This window comes from Tauraco erythrolophus, chromosome Z (genome assembly GCF_009769465.1).
Source record: "Tauraco erythrolophus isolate bTauEry1 chromosome Z, bTauEry1.pri, whole genome shotgun sequence".
NCBI lineage: Eukaryota > Metazoa > Chordata > Aves > Musophagiformes > Musophagidae > Tauraco > Tauraco erythrolophus.
The window spans coordinates 6833880-6848344 of record NC_141496.1 but is presented as its reverse complement, the minus strand read 5'-3'; the positions used below and the strand labels follow the sequence as shown (position 1 = coordinate 6848344).

At 40.9% G+C, this 14465-nt stretch overlaps 1 protein-coding gene across 3 annotated transcripts in view; it reads left to right on the top strand.

Annotated features, from left to right (window-relative positions):
- PIK3C3 (phosphatidylinositol 3-kinase catalytic subunit type 3) overlaps positions 1 to 11801 on the top strand; it is an 88906-nt gene extending 77105 nt beyond the window's left edge. For 2 of the 3 annotated variants that reach the window (XM_086628715.1, XM_086628713.1), the window contains 2 exons: positions 4602 to 4727; positions 5335 to 5469. In XM_086628715.1, coding sequence (XP_086484841.1) covers positions 4602 to 4727; positions 5335 to 5415 — 207 coding nt within the window. In that variant the 3' untranslated portion in view covers positions 5416 to 5469. Of the gene's footprint in view, positions 1 to 4601; positions 4728 to 5334; positions 5470 to 11000 lie in introns of those variants that run through there. The other variant, XM_086628714.1, reaches the window with a different exon arrangement.
- The last annotated feature ends 2664 nt before the right edge of the window (positions 11802 to 14465 follow it).

Genomic DNA, 14465 nt, shown 5'->3' with positions numbered 1-14465 from the left:
TGTCGTGGCTTAGCCCAGCTGGCAGCTCAGCTACTGCGCTGCAGCTCACTGCTCCTCCTTGGTGGGGCGGGGAGGAGGAAATCGGGAGAAAAGGGCAAAGCTGGTGGGTTGGGATAAGCACAATTTAATAGGACAGTACCAGGAAAAGGAGAAGGGATAATAACTACAACAACTCCAGCACAAGAACAACACAAAACGAGTGCTACAACTGCTCACCACGTGGGACTGGAGCTCAGCCCGCTCCTGGTTCCCAAAGTGAACCTTCTCCCCGGCTGGTTCCCCCAGTGTGTGCTCTGAGCATCGAATCGCCCCAGGCCAGTCTGGGACAGCTGCCTGGGCTGTGTTGGCTCTCAGCTTCCCCTGAAAAAGTCAACTCTGTCCCAGCCAAACCCAGGACAAGGATAATCAGTTACAAGAAAACACACACTCCCCACACCAAAACCCCACTGTATCTGTTATTGTATTGGTATTGCACACTGCTGGAAGATGAGGGAGCTACTAAGCATCCAGTTCCTCCTCTTGTATGCGTTTTTCTTGCGTTTGTTTCGACTGTAGTTGATAAACCTGTAATGTTATATGGGATAATCATGATGCAAAGTAGTATTTCTTGATGGTTTTACTGTATTTTTTTTTCCCCATTCTTGGCTTGTTACCTTGCTAAGTTCCCTTCCTCTACGTGATTGTGCAGCAAGTGATGATGAGCTTTTTTTTTCTGTTCTGATCATTAGTTCAGCTCCAACTAATTTCTACTTAAATGCTTCTCCCTTCACCCCCACCTCCTCATATTTTCTTCTGAACTGTCCCTTGTAGTTTATTTTTATGGCCTCTTCCGCTTTTGATTTTGATTTTTCTTTGAAAATTTACCTCTGTCAGCTCTGACAGTAGCTTTCTTACAGGACACTTCAAATTTAACTAAGTAAAATAAAATTTCTAGTCATGCAGATTCATGTAACTATGCACGCCTGTTCTTTTATGGTTTATTACTAAAACATCTGCTGTGCAGGGGGATAGGAAGTGGACAACTTGAGACCTTGAAGCTGAATGTCATTATCTTCATGGACCATAGTTCTCCATTTAACCTCTTCATCCTTGAACATTCAAATTCTGGTGTTGAGACCTGATGTTTAAAAATCGATGTGTGTATACAGTGTGGGGTTTAAAACTTTTCTTTCTGGAAACAAAGAAGTTTAACCAGATTAATCACTTCTCTTTTACCAAATACTAAGAACTAAATTAACAAGATGCACCTAATTTAAATGCCAAAGTGAGAGCTCTAAGTACATAATTCAAGTGGGACGTTTTTGATGCCTTCATGGTGGCCATTCTTCTCGAGCGTGTTCATCAGAATGTGGCCCCTCCCATTTTTTTTTTTTTTTCACACCATGCAGACACCTCTTTTCTTATTGCACCTCCTCTGTGAGAAACCATTTAAGAATACATGGTGCAGTTTGAAACTCAGAGATTTTGAATTAAGAATTACCATGTGTTTTGTTACAAGAACCATAAATCAAGGTATAGTAATTTGTCGCTACTGTTGCAGCTCAAAAGGTAATTTGTCCTCTTGCCGTGTTTCTTCTCGGCCAGGTTGCAGCAGTCAGTTTTAATTGCAGCACCGAAAAGCGTCACTGCAAACATCTAGTACTTGGCAGCATTTGATCCTGCTGTTAATTGCAAACTGATTTTGGGGTCTAACTGCGAGTAAATTTCTGTCCACAAATATCAGTGTGCCAGTCTGTTCCTGGGGCAAGTGGAAAGTGGGTTTAAGTAGTCATTAACTGTAGAATGAAGGTGCATCTTAACGCCACTATCTGCAAGAGTTTCTGAGGATTTTTTCTGTGAACAATTTAGAAGATCGTTGAAGTGTTTGATTAGTAGAGTTGTGCAAAAGAGCATTACAGTGGGGTGTTTTTTTTTGAAACTGCAGTTAGCAGTTTTGCCAAATTCTCTTTACATCGCCTATTCTATGAGCCTGAAAATAAATCTAAGAGAAACCCATGCTCTGATTTGGGGAGGTATTTGAGCTTGTGCATAATTGCAAGTATGTGAATAGTCCATTAAATTCAGTTGGATTCTATTGTGTGCTTCATTAGCTGTCAGACTTCTAATATGTCTGTGGAAGATAATAAACTTCCTTCTCATGTTTGTTATAAAGATAAAAGTTCTATAATATTAACCTGACATATCTTCTAATTTCTCCCTGGTACTTGCTTCCTTCAGAGTTTTAACTTTTTAGACTCAATCTATTCTTTCATTTTGATCAAATTTCTTTTTGTGGTGAAATTGAGGAAAAACTCAATTTATGCTTACTTCGAACATATCAGCAACAGAGTTATGTGACAGTATTTTGAGTGAAGCAGCATTATCTTTCCATACTTGGCAGGATAACATATGCTTTTTGTTGTAGTGCTGAAGGGTGGTATTGTGGAATACATGGCCTTTGATAAGAACGTGGAGTAGCACTAAACTGAAATCTCAGAGTAATTTGCTGTCATAAACAGGGTGGTTGCATATGTGGCATCCTTGGTGCATAGAAAGAATACAAAATGGGAAGAGGCAGTAGAATCATCTTGCATATGACCTTGTTAAGAACGTTGTTGAAATAATTTGGCTCGCATTTTTGTCAATGCTTAAAAAAGGTAAATGCATGGAAGAAGTTCAGGAAAGACTTGACTCTTTCTTACAGTCAGTCTCCTTAGTCATAGCCAGGAGAAGGTTAAGCAGCAGCTTAAATAATCTGATATTTGCCTACACGAGAGAGATTTCTGATGGGCAGTTCTTTAATGTAAGCAGTTTTAATGAGCTCCACTGTTGGAGATGGAAATTGGACAAATTCAGATAGGAAGTAAGTCACAATTGTGAAGTAGGGCAATTAATGATTGAAACAATTTACCTAGGATGTAAAGCATGCTGTCTCAGTATAAAGACTCCATAAAAGAGATTCTCGCAGATAAACCAGAAGTTACATACTTGATGCAAAAATCATTTGATACAGTTTCACCTAGCTCATTATGCCAGAGACTAAAGTAGATGGATACGCAGATCTCAGCAAGCGCTCGCATCATTTGGAGTTTATCTTTATGAGAATAAAGCGCATGATTACATGGCAATAATTAATTTTCTGCAAGTAATGTGAATTTGCTGGGCAGTTTTCATATTGTGATCAGCACTACTTTGCACAGTGACTGGTAGTTTTAAACTTTGGTGGTAGGATTGATTAGAGAATGCTGGGATCACAGACTTCTTAATTCGAGAGATCATCGACTCCATAGGAGGTCTTAACAGCACAAATGGTTTTCCAGATTGAGCACCCAAAGTTAGCATCGTTATCAAAAAAATTTGATTTTTTTTTTTCCCAGAAAAAATCTGAACACTTAACCATTCCTTCACACAGACCTAGCTGCACAGCCAGCACTTCAGAAAACTTAGCAAATGATGCGTTGATATCTGAAGCACTTCCTCAGGTCCATCCATCAGGTTATCTGAACTTATCCAAAATACTTATTTATGCATCTGCCTCTCATAAACGTGTGAGGCTTAAGGCAGGTCTGCAAAACTTGGCTCCTGTAAAGCAAAATGTTGTTGTGCTTTTTGGTTGGTGTTTTTTTTTTTTTCCCCTCTAAAGTGCTGTTTAAGCTCTTGCCAGTTCTATGTACAGAGGTTTTTGAGTATTACCAAAGGTGCGTGTGAGATGTTGCCATCTGGAGCGGTCCTGAACAATTGCTGTGGAATTAGTTGGAATTCACAGAAAGACATCCTCTACATCTTTGTAAATATTCATGGGCCAAGGCTTTGCCAAGGCTGAAATAGGAAAATATAGATGTTGTTGCTGTGTTCTTTAATTACAGTGCATTCACCTTTTAATTCATAGACAAATTGCAAGTACTGAGCAAAATGCATTGTTGGTACAGCAGTTACAGCATGTTGCTGTCAAAAGAAAAAACCATGTAAGGGGTAGCAGTGTCCCCAACCAACTATATGTAGATGGTGGATATAATCCAATGAAATTCTGCCATATAAAGGTCAATTTTGACAGAGTTGAGTTGTTTGTCCCTTTCTTTGGTTCTGTATTCTTTACTTAATTGCGCTACAGTTTCTGGAAGACAATTTTACCTGAAAGTAAGCTTAGAATAAGGAAGTGTTTAAATACTTTCAGAAATGGTTAGGATCATTCACACTCTTCCAACTTTGTATTTCCTCTGCAAAGTTGTGTGTTTTTTCTCAAGTGGCATTTCATTCTTGTTTAGTGAACTTTGAGTGTATTCTGTTTTTCTCATAGCAATATAGTTCTGTGTAAACTCTTACGTCCAGGTACTTCTCTTGGCTTTCTGTCCTCGAGTTTTGAAATTACTGGTTGGGGTGATGAGGTGTAGACGGGGGGCTATTTGTAGCTTATTTAAATACTCATTTTTATGAAACAGTTAAAAGGAGACATTTTACATAAAATTATAAATTTCCAATTACCCGCTGTAGCTTAAAAGAGAGATTCTCTACTAAACTTCCATAACAGAAAGCATTACATCTGCTGCTGTGTTGTTCAGATAAAATAATGTGTGTTATAACTTGAATTTAATTAGCTTTTGTCATCTCCGCCCTGATTCCAGGTGCAGGACAAGTTTCGTTTGGACTTATCTGATGAAGAGGCTGTCCATTATATGCAGAGCCTGATCGATGAAAGTGTCCATGCCCTCTTTGCAGCAGTAGTGGAACAGATACACAAGTTTGCTCAGGTGAGATATCTTCTCAGTTGGTGCTCTCAGTGAAAGCTGAGTAAGGTGAGAAGTTGTGACTTGTAAGTTCAAGACTTTACTTCATTGCTTATGCTGTTTTAGTTCATTTTCCAACAAGTTAGAAGTGTGCTCTTGCTGCCAAGACTGAAAAGCAAGCTCTTAATGGTCCTAGAAGAATCTTTAAAGCACTTTAGCAAACATGCTAAGTGGGATGATTGTATTACCAAGGGTAAGAACTCCAAATTGGAAAGCTGGAGGATCCAGAACTTCTTAGCTTTCATTCCCAAAGTAAATGAGTGAAGATAAACTTCCTTTCTTTCCTACCTTTGCTAGACTTCCTTAACTGTGTATTCCAGCAAGTTATTATGATAATTAACAGACACAGCAGCTTGCAGAGAAGGGGCCAGGAACTCTGCTCATAACAGCATCCGCATCTTTGGCAGTATTAAGACTGTACCCAGAACACGGTCCCCAGCAGCTATCCTGTGTCAGAGGCCTCAACACAAATGGAGATCCTGAGGGATAATGGAGCTTTTCAGATTTGGGGCTATAGAGGGTGACTGAGACCTCTTGATAAGGCAGTGGGAGTTGGGATTCTTGATTGCAGGAGTTGTGCAGTGGTGGATTGTCTACATCACCAAGCAAAGGAGCTGTGGGAGGTCAGCAAACTGCATGGTATCAGGGCTGACAAGAAAGAGATTAACCAGACCTTTGCCAAGACCTTGGAGATAGAAGAGCCTGAACCTCCAGCTGTACTGAATGAGGAGCAAGAACATGTTGTGCTCATCGAGTTACAAAATGGAGACTCCCAGGATGGTGACAGCTGGAACCTCGAGATTTCTGGTGTCAGGAGGGATGTCTTCTACTCTACTTTCAGGTTTATTCTTGAATCAGAATAGATTCAAGGTGGTTGGGAGTAGTCAGCACAGATTTACAAAAGGCAAATCACGCCTGACCAGCCTGATGACTGCTTAAGATAAAACGGCTAGCTCAGTGAACTGGGTGAGAGCTATAGCTATTCATGTTGACTTTTGCAAGGCTTTGACACTGCCTTCCGTAATATCCTGATAAACAAACCAGAACAATATAGACTAGAATAGACTAGAGAACTGGACACTGACATGGATTGGAAACTGACTGGTGTGCTGGGATTTGAAGGTTTTGTTCGGTAGCACAGACTCCCTCTGGAGGGCAGTCACTAGTGGTATACTCCAAGGGTTGATACTGAGACCAGAATTGTTTTAACGTCTCATTAATAACTCTGGTAATGAGATGCAGTGCATCCTCTGCAAGTTTGCCAGCAATGCAAAACCGGGAGGACTAGCTGATACACCAGAAGTGTGTGCTGCCAGTCCCAGGGACCTTGACAGGCTGTAGAAATAACCGCACAGGAATCTCCTGAAGTTCACCAAAGGGAAGTGCCAAGTACTGCATCTGGTGCAGAGTAACCTCTTGCACAAGCGTGGGCAAGGCAGGTGAATGATGAGGTGACAAGCAGATTTTCAGATAAAGCCCTGAAGGTTTTGGTGGACAAGTTGCACCTGATGCTGACCACTAGTGGTGGTCAATGGCTTAACGTTTGGATGGAGGTCAGTGACGAATGGTGTCCCTCAGAAGTCCATATTGTGACCAGTACTGTTTAATACCTTTATCAGTGACATAGACAGTGGGATTGAGTGCACCCTCAGCAATTCCGTGGATGACACCAAGCTGAGTGGTGTGATTGACATGTTTAAGGAACGAGATGCCATACAGAGGGATGTGGACAAGCTCGAGAAGTGGGCTCGTGTGAACCTCGTGAGGTTCAACAAGGCCAAGTGCAAGGTCCTGCACCTGGGTCGTGGCAACCTGAGGTATCAATACAGGCTGGGGGATGAACGCATTGAGAGCAGCACTGAGGAGAAAGATTTGGGGGTACTGGTGCATGAAAAGCTGGACACGAGCCACCAATGTGCACTTGCAGCCTAGAAAGCCAACCATATCCTGGACTACATCAGAAGACGTGTGACCAGCAAGTGGAGGGAGGAGATTCTGCCCCTCTACTCCACTGTGGTGGGACCCCACCTACAGTACTGCATCCAGCTCTGGAGTCCTCAGTACAGGAAAGATGAGGACCTGTTGGAGCGGGTCCACAGTAGGGCCACAAAAATTATCAGCCTTCTTCTGTGAGGAAGGGCTGTGAGAGTTGGAGTTGTTCAGCCTGGAGAAGAGCAGGCACCAGGGAGACCTTGTTGTGGCCCTTCAATACTTAAAGGGGGCTTAAGAGAAAGACGGAGACACACTTTTTAGTAGGGCCTGTTGTGATTGGACAAGGGGTAATGGTTTTAAACTAAAGGAGGGTAGGTTCAGACCGGATATTAAAAGGAATGTTCTATGATGAGGGTGGTGAAATGCTGGAACAGATTGCCCAGAGGTGGTAGATGCTCCACCTCTGGAAGTGTTCAAGGTCAGGGTGGATGGGGCTCTGAGCAACCTGATCTAGTTGAAGATGTCCCTGCTCATTGCAGAGGGGTTGAAACTAGTTGACCTTTGAAAGTCCCATCCAACCCAAACTATTCTATGATTCTATGCAGCATGATGGTCTTGTGGCAAAGAAGGGCCACCAGCTTCTTCGACGACATTAGCCAGAGCATTTCTGGCAGGTGGAGGGAGATGATCCTTCCCCTCTGCCTAGTGCTACGTGAGGTGCATCTGGAGTGCCATGCCTCTTTTGTGTTCCTCAGTACAGGAGAGTCATGGGCATGCTAGAACAAGTCCAGCAAAGGGCCATGGAGATGGTAAGTGCTGGGATCATCTGTCATATGAGGAGAGACTGAGAGCTGGGACTGTTCAGCCTGGAGAAGACTCAGAGGGATCTTATCAATGCGTATGCATACCTAATGGAAAGGAGTTAAAGGAGATGGCTCTTTTCAGTGGAGTCTGGTGACAGGACAAGAGAACGGGCACAAGACTGGAAGACAAGGAAACTCATCTAAACATAAAGAATGTTGAGATTTTTTACTGTGAGGGTAGTCAAGCACTGAGACAGGTTTCCTGGACAGGTGATGGAGTCTCTATCTGTGGAGATACTTAAAATCCAACAGCACAATGTCCGGAGCAACCTGTTGTGTTTGTTCCTGCTTAAGAAAGGGGGTTGAACTAAATAATCTCCAGAGGTCCCATCCACCCTCTTGCTTTATCCGATTCTTGCGATTGGTCTGGGTGGCAATTGATTATTGTCTCCACTATTTTTATTATTAAAATTTACCCTTGCTTTAGTATGGAGAACAAAGTGTTTAACCACGCCTATGTGTGCTGTCTTAATACAAGCCACAGTAAGACAATAAAATGTTTCATTCTCACATTGAATAAAACTGTGTTCACAAAAGCATTTCTTCTTTCAGATTACAGTGTTTTTTTCCTTTAAGCCATCTGACATATTTAGTTTGTGTTTATCAGAGACTTAAGATATTACAGTGTTCGCCTTAAGTATTAGACTCATGACAAGAAATAGAGTTGAGAGGAAAAATGAAACTGATCTGAAAAGCCAGTCATTATCCTAGTTTTTTTTTATTGATTCTTTCTTCAGAAGACTGATCACATTCTGATAGAAAATGAGGAGAACGATTTTTATGGCTATCTGTTTTGCTAAAGGTCTTCCAACTAATCTGTTTTTTCTTGCAAACTTAATTTTTATTTTGAAGAATTGCACTATAGTGCAGGGTTAGAAGCAAAAATGTCATTTCCATCTGCATATATATTTAATAAAGGTGATCTTTTACGTGATGTGAAAAAAAAATGAGTGTAATTATATAAAAATATTGCCAAATTTGTTGTTGTTCATTATGGATTAGTTTGATCATAGGATGGAGGACAGTAATCTAACAAGAAAAAGTGAAAAATGTCTACCATCTACCTAATTTTGAATCCTTGTAATCGCTTTTTTTGTTGTTTTTTTAACTGTCTCCAATACGTGTGTAGACCTTTCTGTGAATCACATACTGACAGTCACTTTTTTTAAGCCATGCCTTTTTACTTCATTGGTTTTAGGTGACTGCCAGACTCTCCCAGATAATTGTTATTACATTTGTGAAGCTGTATTAGTAAGTCAGAGTTTACAGTTTTGATTTAGGTGACCTTTTCTTTTTCCATTCAGGCTCGTTCTTGCTTGACCTTTCTTTAGCACTTACAACTACTTTTAAAATCACAGGACAGATTTGTTCAGAATATTTAAAAGTGTCCAAGAGTTTGAACCCTAGGCTTCTAGCTCCCAAGAATGGTGTTCCAAGCAGCAGTCTGATACAGCAGCAGGCAACGATTGCATCTTCCATTCATGTTTGGGGACTTAGAAATCAAGCCCACAGTGTGTATTACACTTTGAGTAAGCAGGTGTGACAGCCGCTAATGCAGACCTGGTCCAGTTGTCTCATTCGGGGTTTTTTACCTCTCCAGCTGGCTGATGCAAGTTTCCAGCATGGAGACTTTTGTGCCCTTTTTCCTGAGGCCCTGAACAGTCTTTGTGCACTGCTGCAGAGTTCACTACCTATGTGCTTTTAGCTTTCCTTTCTGTTTGGAGAATCTGGTGTCCAAAACGAAAACAACATTGCATTGCTTTGTAAGTGCTTAAGGCATCTCTTGGTTCCATGTGATGCAGGATTCTTCTGCTGGTTTTGGAGTTCAGATTTTTGCCTCCGTTCATGTTCTGTAAGTAATTACTCTTGCAGGCTTCCCCCTGCAAGAGTACTGGCCGCTTATAAATGCGAGGAGGGTACAAGAAAAATAGTCACAAATTATTCACCAAGTCTTAAGATACTGAGGTCTTTTTTTAAAAAAAAAAAAAATAAAACTTACAAAAAACCCCATCAAAATTAAATGTAGTTATTATTTATTCTCTTTGTATTACAAGTGAAGTAGGACACTTTTTAGTGATATTTAGTACTTCATTAGTCAAAATCATTATCTTTCCTTTTTGTCTGAGGTGTCTTAAGAATTTGCTGCTGGAGCAGAGTCTGTAAATCGTTGAACAAATGAACAATTAATGCATCATTAAATTTGTTGTAAAGGGGTCATCCTACATAATGGCCAGTTGGAGCTTTCACTTTGTTCAACTATAATGCTACATTGGATTGCCAAAGGCTTAGCTTTTAATAGTAATGTAAGTTGTCTTAAAAAAACAACCAAAACCACTACACAGGTATTATGACACATGCTTAAACAGCAGATTTTGGCCTGATGCCACACAATTTTTCATTTGAAGTGCTGTTCAACATGTTTTTTTGTTTATCAAGAAATAAAAACAAGCCTGCAAGGACTCTGTGCTGTCTACTGCAGCAGTTAAGAGCTTTTTAATAAGGTTGGTTATTATAGTAACTGTTGTGTATCAGCATTCTATATGTCACTGTAGTAAGTAAAACTCTTGGATAAAGCAATCTAGATATTTTGCCATCAGCTTGGTATTGTTCTTTTGTAACAATATTGTAAAATGAATTCAGTTCAAAGCTGTGTTATGAAGCCTTTAGTTTAGTATCTAATGTGTCTCTAATCTATTACCAGATATTTTACAGACCTTTTTATATAGTACTTGTCTCCTTCTTAATGGTTATCAAAAAACTGTTGGCTCAGAAGTAAATAAATTTAACATTTAGAATAAGTTAATGGTGGTGTACAATAGTACTCAAGAGGAGAAAATGTGCATACTAATTTTAGTTGATACTAATGAAGACTGGATAGCCATTTCTCCCTGGAGAGTCGTTTTCATTTTAGCAGCATTATTTATTTCTGCAGAGCAAGGAAACAATCTCCAGTTGAAGTGACTAATTTGACATTTTATTTCCCTTGTAAATTTACAAGTCAAGTCAGTTGCATTCTGGGCTCATGGTAAGCAGTGACTAAAAATAATCAGGAACAAGCTCAAATTAAGCTGTAAGTGTTAAGTGACTTTAGGATATCTCCAAGCTGTGATCCCTATGTTGCTGCATCCCAGAATGCAGCTGTAGTTCCTTTCCCTCAGGACAGGGCTTGTGTTTTTCTCCTATTGGATGCCAAAGTGAAATAGGGAAAAATCTACCAGCAGGATTGTGTAGATTGGATGAAACCATTTGTCAAGGGGCAGACAAAGTTGGTTTCCAAGCTGTTTGTTTTCCTGAAATGTTGTGAAAATTGCTTGCCTTTAGGCATTTTACCATGTTTTTAAACCCAGAGTTCAATTTATGCATAACTTTTGTTCTTTGAGAGTAAACCAGGTTGGATAAATGCTGTGCTATGTGTTTTTTTTTTTGTTTTGTTTTCTTTTAGTATTGGAGGAAATAAGCCTTTTGCCTGCCTGTGGTGGAAACAAGCAAATGCTCAAGAAAGAGACTTTCTCAGGCCCTTGTGGACTTCCCCAAACTGTTTTGAAAGGCAAAAGCTGCAGGTTTGGTAGCACGGAGAAATGAGAGCTGAGGAGATAGAGACGGTTTTTGAGTCTCTGTTCTTCGAAGGTTTAAAACCAGTCTTTTGTTGTGGGGGTTTTTTTGTTTCTTTTTAAAGAAAAATGATTGTTTATACTGTCCTTCGGGTTCAAATACTATGACGCTTCTTTTTAGTGAAAACATTTGGGCCTCAAAGGTTGAAATAAGCAACCTCCTCCCAAGCCAAAGATAACTGGAAGAGGCTGGATTTGATGGCAAAGTCTTGTACCTGTTAATATATTTTCTTATATAAAAATATAAATCATTGCTATACTGAACATAAGTGTGGACAAAGTTGTGGCAGTGAGGCTACAGTCCCTCGGTGCAGAAAAAAAACACAAAACTGTGGCAGTCTCTCCTTCCTTCTCACCAACTTTGTTCCTTGAGTAAGTTTTAAATATAATCTGTATGATTCCTGATTTCCCACCTTGGGCAATGTTATCATTCAGAAAGGACAATCATTTCTTTCCTGCTTACAGAAATGTTTTTAAGTGCTGATAAGTTAACCAGCTGTAGGCAGCCAATTAAACCATCGCTAACGGGCTCAGCGACCAGAACGCACGGTGAGCAGCTGAGTGTTTCACACTTTAACTCTGAATGTTTTCTGTACAGTGATAATATATTCTTGACTCTAATAAACTCTTTGTTGTTGCAGTCTTAGAGTGCTCTGTTTTGTCTTTTTAATCTTACCTGCTGAGACATGGCATACTAGAGGATTATGTTCATAGCTCTTGGCTTTTTGTGAGGATTTTCACTCCTCAGTTTGCTTGATGCAGGAATAAGGCCACTCATAAAATGAGTCTTCTGCCACATGTTGAGTTCATAATGAATCTGTTTTGAATAAGCAGCAATGTAATTAGCTCTTCATAAATGTGTGGGTCTCTTCAAAGAGTGCTGTTATACTCCTGTATTTTTTTAATAACAGTTTAAGTCGGGAAGAAATCCCTCCCAATTATAAGAGGGACTGATTTGAATCTGAATCTGACTGGTATTTGTGAGTCCGTTTTGCTTTGTGCTGTTTTTCCTTGAAAACACCGGAAGAGCTTTGATGAAGGAAAATCCACTAGGACTGTGATGGGCCCTTAGTTATTTCAGCATATTACCCAAATTTGCTAGTTAAACATGACGTTTGTTCAGCCCCCCTTTTCCCCTGTATGTGCAGCTTAGAGGAACTGTATTACCCTAGTTACTTAGTGCTTGTGTAACTGGCAAAACTCAGTGCCACAGAGGAACCCCAGTAGCATCTCTTGTCTTTACTTCTCCAAAGAAGTGTCAACCAGTAATTTTCATTTTATCGTGGGGTTTTGGGGGTCTTGCTTCATCTGGTAGAAATACATACTTCTGTACTGCCTCCATTTCCCATGAACTCATTCTACATGCAGTACTTTGTGGTGTCTTCTAAGGATGCTTCTGAGAGTATGCACTTTTCAGACATTCAGAGACAATTCTGCAAAAATATTGTCTTTTAATTTGCTTCAAAGGGGCATCCTATACAGTCACACTTGATTTGCATGATATACCCATACTCTAAATTACTGAGTTCTTGACTCCTGATCCCCAGCCCCTTCTACTGTATACATTCTAGGATTTTTCATTTATTTCTTCTGAAGAAAACTTCCTCTTCCTCCTGCCTAAGACTAATTATGAAGAATATAGGCATGAGCTGTTCTGCACCATTTGACAAGACAGACCAAGGATAACTCCTTGTTACAAACCCAAAGGGCACCACTGTGTTCATCTGTGTTTCTGCTTGATCAGTAATCTTGCATATTTTATTTTTTTTTCCAAATAATTTTGTAGAATACGTACCAGTTGAGTGCTGATAAACTGTCTGGATACGTCTCTGATCCAGCCAGTGAGTTTTTTCAGGCTGATATGCATTTTCTGTTCCCATCTCCAATCAGCTCTTTCAGCATGAAGAACAGGATGGCACTGGAACTGCTACAACATACTAGATGTAAGTAAATTAATTACTTTAAGTCTTCTCTTCTAAATATTGTTGAAAATGGTTCCTAGAGGTCCACACATTTATTTTTTTTTTAAATCCTGAAAAACAGAGTAAGTTCTGACTTCATTTTGTAAAATCTAATAGTTCCTAGCACTTGGTACAGCATCATCTATTTGAAGTAAAAACAGCAAAAAAATAACCTGAGGTTATAAGCTATTTAGTTTGGAATGAAGGGATTTCTCTTTTGATTTAGAATCATGGAATCATAGAATGGTTAGGGTTGGAAGGGACCTCAAAGATCATCTAGTTCCAACCCTCCTACCATGGGCAGAGAAATCCTCCACTACACCAGATTGCCCAAAGCCTCATCCAACCTGGCCTTGAACACTTCCAGGGATGGGGCAGCCACAACAACTTCTCTGGGCAACCTGTTCCAGTGCCTCACCACCCTGAGAGTGAAGAATTTCATCCTTAGATCTAATCTAAATCTCTCCTCTTTCAGTTTAAAGCCATTGCCCCTTGTCCTGTCACTACATGCCCTTGTAAAAAGTCCTTCTCCAGCTTTCCTGTAGGCCCCCTTTAGGTACTGGAAAGCTGCTATAAGATCACGCCGGAGCCTTTTCTTCTCCAGGCTGAACAGCCCCAACTCTCTCAGCCTGTCTTCATAGCAGAGGTGCTCCAGCCCTCAGATCATCTTCGTGGCCCTCCTCTGGACTCGCTCCAGCAGCTCCATGTCCTTCTTATGTTGGGGACTCCAGAGCTGAACACGGTATTCTAGGTGGGGTCCCACGAGAGCTGAGGGGGAGAATCACTTCCCTCGACCTGCTGGCCACACTTCTTTTGATACAGCCCAGGATACCGTTGGCTTTCTGGGCTGCCAGTGCACATTGCCGGCTCATGTTGAGCTTCTCATCCACCAACACGCCCAAGTCCTTTTCCTCAGGGCTGCTCTCAATCCATTCTCCGCCCAGCCTGGACTTGTGCTTGGCATTGCCCTGACCCACGTGCAGGACCTTGCACTTGGCCTTGTTGAACTTCATGAGGTTCTCACTGGCCCATCTCTCCAGCCTGTCAAGGTCCCTCTGGATGGCATCCCTTCCCTCCAGTGTGTCCACAGCACCACACAACTTGGTGTCATGTGCAAACTTGCTGAGGGTGCACTCGATCCCACTGTCCATGTCTCCAGCAAAGATGTTAAATAGCACTGGTCCCAGCACTGACCTCTGAGGAACATCACTCGTCACAGGCCTCCACCTGGACATTGAACCGTTGACCACCACTCTTTGAGTGCAACCATCCAGCCAATTCCTTATCCACCAAGTGGTCCATCCATTAAAACCATGTCTTTCCAGTTTAGAGACA